Source organism: Osmerus mordax, chromosome 7 (genome assembly GCF_038355195.1).
Source record: "Osmerus mordax isolate fOsmMor3 chromosome 7, fOsmMor3.pri, whole genome shotgun sequence".
NCBI classification, from domain to species: Eukaryota; Metazoa; Chordata; class Actinopteri; order Osmeriformes; family Osmeridae; genus Osmerus; species Osmerus mordax.
In genome coordinates, this window is record NC_090056.1 from 6211199 (window position 1) to 6222864 (window position 11666).

Here is an 11666-nt window from a genome sequence, read left to right on the forward strand (position 1 = left end):
CAAGAGACATTTTATCTAGGTGTCTGAAACTGGCAAAACATTTATTTTATTTTCACAGACTATATTGATAATCTATCTGGAATCTATACAGTTTATTGGAGAGTTAAGTAACAATCGTTCTGACCAAACAAGGACAAATTCCAATCTAATTTGCACTTCCTCGTTCATATGTGTTACAAAACCGAACAGCAAAACATAACGTACAACAGAACAAAAAATAAAATCTAGATACAAAATCAACAGAGAAATATTCAAGAGCCGTTCCCATCTTGTCCAACCTATCCAGACACTGGCAGTATAGTCTCATTAAGGTATAAAGAGGATATGGCCAAATTAGAGCATTAATGGAAATATGCTAGAGCTTGAGGAATCTGAACGGCTCTGCCAGTGACAGATGAATAGACCAGGAAGAAGGGGAGGACTGTAGAACAGTGAGAGGAAACAAAGAAAGATAGATAGAAAGCACAGCGTCACAACGAGGGGGGGGGGGGGGGGCATGAGAGAGGAAGAGAGGCACGGGCAGGGGGAGGGGAGGGGGAGAAACCGCATGCAGGGCATTTAAACTCCAAGGCTGAACAGATACAGTTCAATGCCAGCGCCAACTGGGGGGGAGGGGGCACTTTCTTGAACTGTCAAGAACATTGTGTCGTCGGGGTAAAGTACTGACTCCCCCCCTTAACCCCCAAACGTGTAGTTTGGCCCATTTCTTAACTGAAGACGAAATCCTTTTACCTTGGGGACAGAGACATCCTCTGGCAGCACTCATTGTGTGGCAACGGGGTCCACTGAACACAGAAGAACTCAAGGAACAAACCAGGAAGTCCGTTCCACCTGAGCCTGCCGGATTGGTCTCTATCGGTACGATTTGTCTCTCTTAGCCCAATACGAAACCCCTGACGCTCTGCTTGCACGCCCAAACATACCCTCTCTAATGGCTTTACACAGTGTCTGTGTTAAACTGTATCATAGAGTCGGATCCATGTGTTATGATAGATGTATTTCACTTCTGTCCAGGCAGACCTCACTAAATCAGGATCAGCCAAATCCAGACTCAATCTATGAGATGCTAGAAAAGCATACAATAAAATAAGTCTGAGTATCATTTCAGGACTACTGGGCATGTCAGAATAAACATTATCACCGATACATCATAGTAGAGACTGGGTCCTATAGGAAATCAATAAACTGGACGAAACCTGTCATAGCCAAAGGTTTTTTGTACTTTTTTTCTTTTTTACATCTGCTCGCACCACAGGAGAGTGTTCAACAGCTCAACAGTTGTGGACAGGTTGCCTTTCAAACGGTCGGTCAATGTTTCCTCCCCTTGCTTTTCTTCCTGAACAGCAGGCCGTGCTCTATCATGAGACACATGTGCTGAGTCAGTGTTGCTCAACAGGCTTATAGAGGCCCTTCACTCTCTCCCTTCACTCCTCCCATCTCACCATCCCCCATCTCAGGACTGTCGGCTTGCTTTCTGTTCAATATAACTGAAGTCGATTTTGAAGAGGAAAAAAAAAAGAATCCATAATAATTACGTAACAAAAATGGGCAAATTAAACTTCCAATGCCATTTTTTTCAGCCAAGCTCTTATTAGGCTAATATTATAAAGCAAGTGACTCAGAAGCATCATGCAGCGTAAGATATGTCCACAAACTAGGCTTGGCAGTCTTCATACATAAATAATGTCTAGATGAAGTGGGATCTCACTTAGAGAGCTGTCATTTCATCTAAACCTATTTCTTTTCCCAAAATAGACAAATTTCATCCCTTCACTGTGAGACGTGGGTTGGGATAGGAATGTGAGGTATTCAATTGATCTCCTTTTTTCCAATTCAATCACAAATAATCATCCTTATCTTCCATAAACCCTGCCAAAGTATTGAGGCGTAGTTCAATTCTGTGGATGGACTACTCTTATCAGGGTAAGACCACAGACTAAAAAAGCACAAAGGAAAAGTTAAAGCCTTTCTTTTATATTTTTATAAAGCTATATTTTATAAAGCTAGTCTTACAATACAGTTGACGGAAGAAGATTTCCATGTTCTTTCCACTTGTTATGTCTGTCCTGGAGAGTAATGCTTTACCAAGCTTCAAGTGTCTTTTTCTTTCGCCTGTTGCAAAGGCTAATCCTACTGGAGGGAGGGGTTATCAGTGTTTCAGCTGCCTGTGAAGCTAGCCCCCTCCACCAAGAGTGTTCTACTGGGGCAGAAGAGAGTGCAGACACTTTAGAGAGGGCCCTGGAGTAGACTGCAAAGCCTATCAAAAATGTATTAGTACCATTTTTGATAATTTTGGAGGGAAAAAAATAAAAAATAAATGGTTATCTCCAATTCTCCTTTTTTTGCCGTTGCTTAGAAATCATAAGAGTAGTGAGTAGAAAAAAAAAGGTGAGAGGATCAGCCTTAGTGTTTAAACTGAGTCTCACCTGGAATGACAGAGATAGTTTTCAATGCTCGGAGAACTCTGAATGTTCTCAGCGCAGATACATTGCCCAGGTCCACAAACTCTGTTATATATCTGAAATAGGGGAAGGATCACACACAAACAGACACCAATGACAAAACCACACACGCAAGATCACAACACCATCACCACCGACCAGGAGGAGACGCCACAGAGCTGGTCCACTGAGGAGGGGGAGGAGGAGGGGGAGGAGGAAAGGAAAGAAAAACACACACACCTAACATCGACCCCCCGCCCCCAGCCCCCCATCCTGTCTTACCTGGAATTACAGAAATAGTTTTCAATGCCCTCAACACTCTGAACGTGCGCAGAGCTGAGACATTGCCTAGGTTTACAAACTCTGTTATATACCTGCAGGATCAAACCAAAAGTTATGGACTCTCGTTATTTACATAGTCGAAACAACTTGCATGAAACATTTGCTTTGTATTGAACCCTTCTTGTAAACAAAGCCCAATTGAGAGTGCTGTGCCGGCACTTAAAGAAATTATATAGATATATAATTTCTTAATTCAGTGATACTCTGTATGAAATGCTAGGATGTCTTCCATAAAGGCAGTCCTTCTTACTAAACCATCAGACCTACAATGAATACAAAAGTTTTAAGGCACGGTATAACCTTAATCTAAAGTCTTTATTGGAGCAAGGGAGAGATAAAGGTCAAAGAAAAGCAGCGAGAGAGAGAGAGAGAGAGAGAGAGGAGAGAGAGAGAGAGAGAGAGAGAGAGAGAGAGACAGAGAGAAACTGTGACCAGTCTGGAACCCTTCAATAGAAAAAAGACAGTGAGGAGGGCAAGGGAAGTCTTGGATCCCAGAGAGGTGGAGAAACAGATTGAGAGACATTGAGACCGAAGCAATCAAACTTTAACATTTAGTAATTTTCATTAACAGCCACTGTGGAAGAAATTGGGATTTCCTGTGTGCTTACATTATTCAGTAATCAATAGAACTAGTCATTGGATACTAGTTAGCATGTTCTCATGTAAGCTTGCTATTAATAAGAGTAGATTGTGTCTATGTGTCAGACTGTTGTAACGTCATAACTGCTTGACTGTCACTATCTATGTTTACATTCTTGTGCCCTATAAAAGATGGTCCTCCGGCTTTCAGAGCTGAGAGAGACCTGATTGAGACCTAAGCCTGGTGTTGTGTTGTCAGTTATTGTCAGGGGTCTGGTTTTCTCTCCCAATCTGCAGATTGATAATACTTAATAATAATAATAATAATAATAATATAATAATAATAATACTGATAATCCAGAACTCAACTGAACTTAGTCACTCCGTTTATGAAAATACAGACAAAACACTTTCTTCATCACCAACATCATATTTACATGATGTCAACTAGTCAACTTAAAGCAAAGATTAAACTAGAAATGGTTCCTAGACGTTTGGAGAGAAAGTAGTGATACTTACGCCATAGAAATCACCATGAAATCCAGCCAGTTCCATGGGTCCCTTAGGAATGTAAACCCGTCTATACAGAATCCTCGAGCCACGATTTTTACAAGAGATTCAAACGTATAAATTCCTGTGAAGGTGTACCTAAAAGACAAGAACGGTAAGTTGTAAATATTGTCAAGTTATTGTCACCGGATTTTATCAATTTCATTCGAAGAACAATATGGTCTGTAGTGGGTGTCAGGTGTGATGCTGGATTCATTGGAAAGTGTGATCCTAAGAGACCGTTTGGACATGCACTGATCCTACAGAAGTAAAGAGCTGTAAGTGTGTACTTACTCTACTTGTTTGGACCACTCAGGAGGATCACTAAAAGTCATGAATATACAGTTGGTCAAAATAGTACACATAATGATCATGCTGAAAAGAGTAGGGAAGTGAGTTAAGGAGAATGTGGCAAGTAAGGAAAAGGATTATAGAATGAAACAAAAAGGACAGTTCACATAACACACACACAGACTAGACTTTTATATGAAATCAACTATACAGCTCTCTGGCGGGAAGAGTCTGAAAACTGCATGCTGCACTTACAGTACAGTGAGGTTTTACAGTTTGTTAAGCTTGTCTACTGGTCATAATGGCTCCCTCACAAAGCCATTTATGCTTCCCATGAAATATTGATCAAAACCTATAGAACGCATTGGCATTGAGAGGAAGCTCTCAATGTCATCTTGACCAATGTTGGGATGTACTTTCCAAGGCTATATAGCCATTTAAACACTGAACAATGTTCAGTTTAAGGTTAAATCCAACCCACAGCATTAGAACTTATGGTCAGGAGATACAGCTGCTGCTCCAGGCTAGCCTTGTGTTGCTGGGGGCCTGGTGTTGCTGGGGGCCTGGTGGGAGTCAGGTGGCTGAGCGGTGAGGGAATCGGGCTAGTAATCCGAAGGTTGCCAGTTCAATTCCCGGTCATGCCAACTGACGTTGTGTCCTGGGCAAGGCACTTCACCCTATTTGCCTCGGGGGAATGTCCCTGTACTTACTGTAAGTCGCTCTGGATAAGAGCGTTAGCTAAATGACTAAATGTAAATATAAATGGTGTTGTTGGGGGCCTGGTGTTGTTGGGGGCCTGGTGTTGTTGGGGGCCTGGTGTTGTTGGGGGCCTGGTGTTGTTGGGGGCCTGGTGTTGCTGGGGGCCTGGTGTTGTTGGGGGCCTGGTGTTGTTGGGGGCCTGGTGTTGTTGGGGGCCTGGTGTTGTTGGGGGCCTGGTGTTGTTGGGGGCCTGATGGGGGGCCTGGTGACATAATCCCAATTCCAGGTGGGATTTACCCCCACTCTGGCAGATTAGTATCACCCTATCACCCTACTCTGAAGTATTATCATTATTATTATCTCCTTGTGGTCAGTGGATGGTGGGTCAGACATGTAAGACTGTGGCATGGCTGGAGCCTGTTAAAAGCCAGTCTCCATTTCAGAATCGATTCTCTGTGTCTCCTTTAATCAATGACGGAATATCAGCTGACCTATTATTGGGGAAAGACTTCCCTCGTAGCAGTCAAAGCAGCGTCATCCCTATCCCAGATCCCAGTCGGCCCCCTCAACACAGTAAGAGATATCAATCTCTACTCCCTGTCCCTGCTTCGGCAGTCTGCTCTACTAGAGAGAGGCGCTCTTCTAATCCAGCTCATTTTTAATTGTCTTCTAGAGATTGGAGGTAATAACCTCCAAAAGCATTCAGACTTAACATGTACTGTGGTAGGGATTTCCAAGTAATAGTACGGGCACCTCACTGGAGGCTATATACTGTATGTTGCACATCATATACACATTACATACTGCTGATTACAGTACGTACATGTTGTTCCATATGAATGGCATGCGGTACTGTATGATGCGTAGTAGGACGTGAGTTTTCCCAACCGTGCAGCTGATGCGTGCAGTTTTCAGACCCCGGCCCTGGACCGTAACAGAATGTCTCATCCACTCAGGCAGAAAGTCACAAACACCAACAGCAGCAGGGACAGAGGAAAGGTTGTCACATGACACAACACAGGAAACACGGTTCTCTAAAGACCCAATTGAAAAGGATATGAATGTATCAAAATTTTTATAGCGATTCGCCTAAATATATTAAAAGGGCTGATGAAGTACAAGGCAGGATTGGCACTAAAGCGGAAGATTGTCTTCCCTCTATTTAGCACTATAAATGTCTGTGGAGAAAGAAAGGGGAAAAGAGAGAAAGAGAAAGAAGTTAAACAAGCAAAATGACAAGTGACATTTTGTAGATCTTCACAATAAGAATACGTGTACAGAAGCCACTGGCTGGGTGATACAGCCTAAGGACATTTCAAATTAGCCTTCAAAAAATCTAAACATCCATAGTAAATCATTTCAATTTCTGCACTCTGAAGCATATCTATGCAACATTCTGAAAATGGAGGTGGATAACACAGCTCAACCTCCACCAATCACAATGCCCCTTCCTCAATGACAGGAAATGCAGTGCTGAAACGTCCTGTGCTAGTGTTCGCCTGCATCAAACATGGCTGTGGTGGTTTTGATGGAAGTTAAGCTGAGACCGAGAGAGACTGGCAAGACCCTTTCAGCGGATAGCCTCATAATTGTTTCAATAAAACATGGGGATTTGCATGAAACTTTAATGAGACTGTGTGTGTGCATTTTCAAAAGTGATATGTACCCTTGTGCTTTTAACAAGGCAGCCCTCCTTGCATTAAGCCCTGCAGAGCCACCGGTCCACAGTGCTTAAGGCCCGGAGACTGCTGAAAATCGAAGAGAGAGGACGGAGAGAAAGAGATAACAGAGGGAGAGGAGGGGTGTGGCGAGGAGATAGAGGGGGAGAGAGCAGGAGAGAGAAAGGGAAACAGTGGTGAGGAGAGACAGACATAGAGATAGAGATGAGAGAGAAAGCTAGAGCGAGTGAGACAGCTACAGAGAGAAAGAGAGAGGGATGGCTAGAGAGATAAAGAGAGAGCGAGTGAGAGACCTAGAAAGACCTAGAGAGAGACAGAGAGAGGAGGAGGGAGAGGGGGGGGGGGAGGAGGGAGTGAGACAGAGAGAGGAGGAAGAGAGAGAGGGAGAGGAGGGGAGTGGTGAGAGTGCCCTGGACCCCAGGGGGAGACCCTCAAACTGGGCTGCTCGTCGAGTGCTTCATGGAACAGGAAAGGCACCGTATGTCTGCCAGGCAGGAACACATCTTGCTCATCCTCCGACATGCTCTTGCATGCACGATTGTTTGTGTAAAACTTCCTGTACGGTTTCCATAGCACATAATGATAGGATGGTGTCTCATTAGCTGAATGGAAATAACACCTGACAACACACATCTAAAGCTAAGACAATCTCATCTCAGGAAAGCCAGCAATCCCAAAGGAATTTACCATTAATTTTGTGTGCTTGCTTTTCGGTCACCTGACCTGATTTCATTTGACAAATGTCGCTGAGTACAGTAATGGCGAGAGTTGAATTAGGTTGAGCACTGATTAGATAACGCGTGCTTCATTTGAACGAGCTATGGCACAGTGCGGGTCAGACCAGTGGGTCTGTGAATAGACAATCTATCTTACACTGAGCATTCCCTGCCATCAGTATAGCCAGGCTATATGGTCAGCCTCAGTGGGAGACAGTTGGAAATGCCCCAGTTGCCATTTAGAGGGGCCAAGAATGCCAGCATGACATTTCAGTAGAGCGGAGCTGCTATGCACACACAGACCCACGCTGTGTGCATATGCATGATCCGCACACACACACACACACAGAACCGAGTGACAACAGCCGAATCCTCCGATGCATGCACACTCACAACACACGCACACGATGTCTTCTCCTGACACGCTTGCGGACAAGCGTGCGCGCGCCTGCGATGCATGCAGTGGTCTTCCTGTAACGCATGACTAAACTGCTGCAAAGCTACTGAAAATTTCATAATCCAGAGTAGCGAGGCAGGCAGGCAGGCAGACAGACAGACAGCCGGGCGGGAGGACTCGGAGCGACTGCAGCACCAGAAGACTGGAGACAAGCAGGGCGGAGGGAGAGCGGAGGAGGAGGAGGAGAGGGAGAGACAGTGAGGAGGAGGGGGATGGGTGGGAGACAGCAGTGGAAGCAGCTGAATACGGAGGGAATCTCAAGTCACCAGGCAGGGCTGAGCAGCCAGCAGCAGCCTTTGCTTTCAACTTCGCTGCCTGCATCCTCGCATCTCGCCGCGGCCGTCCACCCCCATGCGCTGGACCAGCCAGTCCTGCTGTCTTTGTTTTCATCCTCGCCTCCTAAATCCCACCATTTCAGGCCACGATTCCCGCTGTATACATTAGGAACTCTTCTCAGCCCAGGCCCGCTGACAGAACGACCTATTTCATGTTTTCAGAAGCCACAAAATGATTACCTAATGTCTCTATCAAAAACGTGACAGTGTGAAGGGGAAGTGAAAGTGCGCTTTCTTGGACATTTTGGAAACCCGATCGAGGGGTTCACGCGACGCCCGTGCGGTGTTTTGGACGCTGCTCATGAGTGCACCTTGAAGGTTCCTCTTCACAGCCAATGACGTGAGCTTGGCTGCATCGGGGAGAGCGGAGTGAGGCTGCTCACGCATCCTTGCACACGTCTCATTTCGCCCCTGTCCTCACCTAATCTCTCCCCCTCTCCTCCCGGCCTCGTAAAGACACTGGCTATTGTCAAGTGTCCCACACCCAGCCTTTCCTACCAGCCCGGCCCAGCCCAGCCCAGCCTTCCTTGACCTGGCCCTTATTTTTAGATGAGCACAGCCTCACTGGCTGGCCCAAGGGAGGCCCCAGTGTGGGTGGGTGGAGGTGGGAGGGGTGGGTGGTGGAGGTGGGAGGGGTGCTATTGCGTCATCAGCCCCCCCGGGCGGCCCCTCTGTCTCAGCCTTGGAGCTTTTTCAAAAGAGAGCCACCGCTGAGGATTTATGACCCTGCCGCCTGTCAGGGGAACAGACCAATGAGCAAATGGCCTCCTGCCCATTTAACAAGACACTGAGCCACCCACTTCCCTCCCCCGCCATGTGCAGACACAAGCAAGGCCTGCAGTGTCTGAGGTGCAGCCACAAGCTTGAGAGGTCTTCATGTTTGTCTCACTTCCATCCCCCAGCACCTCCACCCCTCCAGCAGTAACCGCCTCGTTATGATCAGAGACGGACAGGAATCAGAGCCTCGAGGTCCCGCCCGTTTGGCACAGGGATGAGGACATTGCCCAGGTTTCCCTGTCTCACTGGACGGTGTGAGGGTGTGTTGATACAAGGTGGGGTTAGCGAGACTGTGAGAGAAAGAGAGAGAGAGAGAGAGAGAGAGAGAGAGAGAGAGAGAGAGAGAGAGAGAGAGAGAGAGAGAGAGAGAGAGAGAGAGAGAAAGAGAGAGTGAGAGAGAGAGAGAGAGAGAGAGAGAGAGAGAGAGAGAGAGAGAGAGAGAGAGAGAGAGAGAGAGAGAGAGAGAGAGAGAGAAAGAAGGGGTGATACAATGAAATATGCAGAGGTGAGTAAAGGGGAGAGTCCTACCCTATCCCAACCCTGTTTTCACTTTGCATCAGGAGAATCTAATTTTCTTTCCTGTGCACTGAACTGGTTTGTTACATAACCACCAGCATGCAGTACTTAGAGAGATAGAGAGAAGGTAAGAGGCTGCACACACACACACACACTCACATACACACACACTGAGAATAGAATGACAGAAAAGCAAACAGTCCTGTCATTGTCCACAATATGTCCAAGTATTATGTTTGACCTTGCCTACAGAAGTTGTCTGTCATCATGGTGAACAAAGGGAAGCCATCTTGAGAGGGTGGAGGAGGTACCTTGCATCTGTCATAGCATAGCTCACAGGTCAGACATGGTGACCGGAAGCAGAAATGTGCAACATGTTCGTTTTAAAAGGTTTCAACTATATTATAATATATGTATTTATTCATGCTGTGGAATACAGCAGTGTGGACTTTTGTCAGTTAGCTTTAATGCCATTTATTTCCAATGAGTCTGACTCAGATCTCTCCCATGTCTATCTTGTTTTGAACGGAATGTCTCATCTTGTTTATGATGCATACTGTAGTCTTCTTGAGGGATTACTTAAATAGGGGAGTCAGGTGGCTGAGCGGTTAGGGAATCGGGCTAGTAATCAGAAGGTCGCTGGTTCGATTCCCGGCTGTGCAAAATTATGTTGTGTCCTTGGGCAAGGCACTTCACCCTACTTGCCTCGGGGGAATGTCCCTGTACTTACTGTAAGTCGCTCTGGATAAGAGCGTCTGCTAAATGACTAAATGTAAATGTAAATAGACTTCCCTGCCTAAAAAAATGTGGATGTGTTTCAACAGCTAGGTTACATCTCTGAAATAAGGTTTTCGGAGTTGTGTCTTTGGCTCGCAGCTGAACCCTGACGCGAACGGGTGAACTCCTCGTCAAGGTCTCTCCTATTGACAAGTGCCGTCACGACGTGCATTCCAGAACGTTCGCACGAAACAAGCCCACAGTGAAACGAACGCACGTCTCCTTTAAAACGCCGGGTGCCATTTACGGCAGCTGCCTTTTTTTTCTGCAGGATTAATTTTGGAGACAATTAGAAAAGTCTGTCATCTGGAACAAGAGCGTGTCTACTGTTGACCTTTTCCCTAAAGCCCTGCAAGCCAATTGAAGGGACGTCCCTCTCCACAACTCAAGCACAATCCTGGCCTTGGAGGAGACAAACACTGCATTTCCTAACCTAATCAGGATTGAGGCAGACAGAGAGCAGAATGATGACTGAGCTGTCGATAAATATAGATTTTTTAATCACTTTACACACTATTCTAGTGAAAGAAATTCTGGGCTTTTTTGTGGGCCAAGTGGACTGACCTCAGCGCACACTGACTCGCCTCATGATATTTCAAGGAGAAATTGTTTAGTGTATCATAAGGTTGTCACAAGTATGCCAATATAAGACTATGCTTAACTTTCAAAACCACCAAGCCATGTTTAACTGAATAATGACTTTGCCGAGTCATTTAGAAGTCATTTTCTCAAATTACAGTCACTTTACAGTCACTTACCTGGAAGGCAGGAATGGCTCAGTTCTAGTACAATGCCAATTCACATCAAACACCACTTTGTCTAAAAGCTTAAATGTATTAGGAGACAGTGAGGGCTGTAGCTCATCTGAAGTACAGGCCTCTAAAAGGAGAAGGGGGTGAGGGCAACGTTGACACTCACTTTCTGAGTAGTCAGGTAGAAGGGGTCCAAGTCCTCCATTGGTACCGCCACCATTCCCTTAGGGATGTCCCCGTAGATGTAGGGCAGGCTCCGCCCAGCCTCCAGGTCACTGTTGGGCTTGGGCTTGTTCTCGTCATCGTCGTCGCGGTAGCTGCTGTCCTGCTTGGGCGGCTTCTTGTTCTTCTCCTCGTTGATTCGCAGCTCGAGGTGGTCCAGAGATTCCAAGGTGAACTTCTTAAAGCTGGCAGGTCCTGGCGGTGGGATAAGGGGCGCGGCCATGTTTTCATCCTGCAGCTACTTGGTCTTTAGGTTTGTACCATGCACGGTAGCCAGCACTGTGGGGACAAAGACAAACGTCACCGAGGGAGACCAAACAGAGTTTCTCGATACAGGTCACTTTGAGAAGCTTTGAATGTCGAGAAGCAATTTGGTTGAGGATACACTGAAAGACATGGAAACAGGAATTCAAATACGAATGAAACAAGTTAACGGTAAGATATTCTTAAACCATATCAAAAGCAACCTAACTAAAGAATAGGTGATCTGGCCCCTCTCTCAGTCTGCAGTAGGGAGGAGCCTCAGAACAGAAG

General features: G+C 45.9%; 1 protein-coding gene across 1 annotated transcript in view; it reads right to left on the reverse strand.

Moving 5' to 3' along the window:
* Positions 1 to 11355, reverse strand: part of scn8aa (sodium channel, voltage gated, type VIII, alpha subunit a) — a 43584-nt gene extending 32229 nt beyond the window's left edge. Inside the window, 5 exon segments of the mRNA XM_067240543.1 lie at positions 2427 to 2518; positions 3882 to 4010; positions 4206 to 4295; positions 5961 to 6079; positions 11077 to 11355. Coding sequence (XP_067096644.1) covers positions 2427 to 2518; positions 3882 to 4010; positions 4206 to 4295; positions 5961 to 6079; positions 11077 to 11355 — 709 coding nt within the window.
* Between the last annotated feature and the right edge of the window lie 311 nt (positions 11356 to 11666).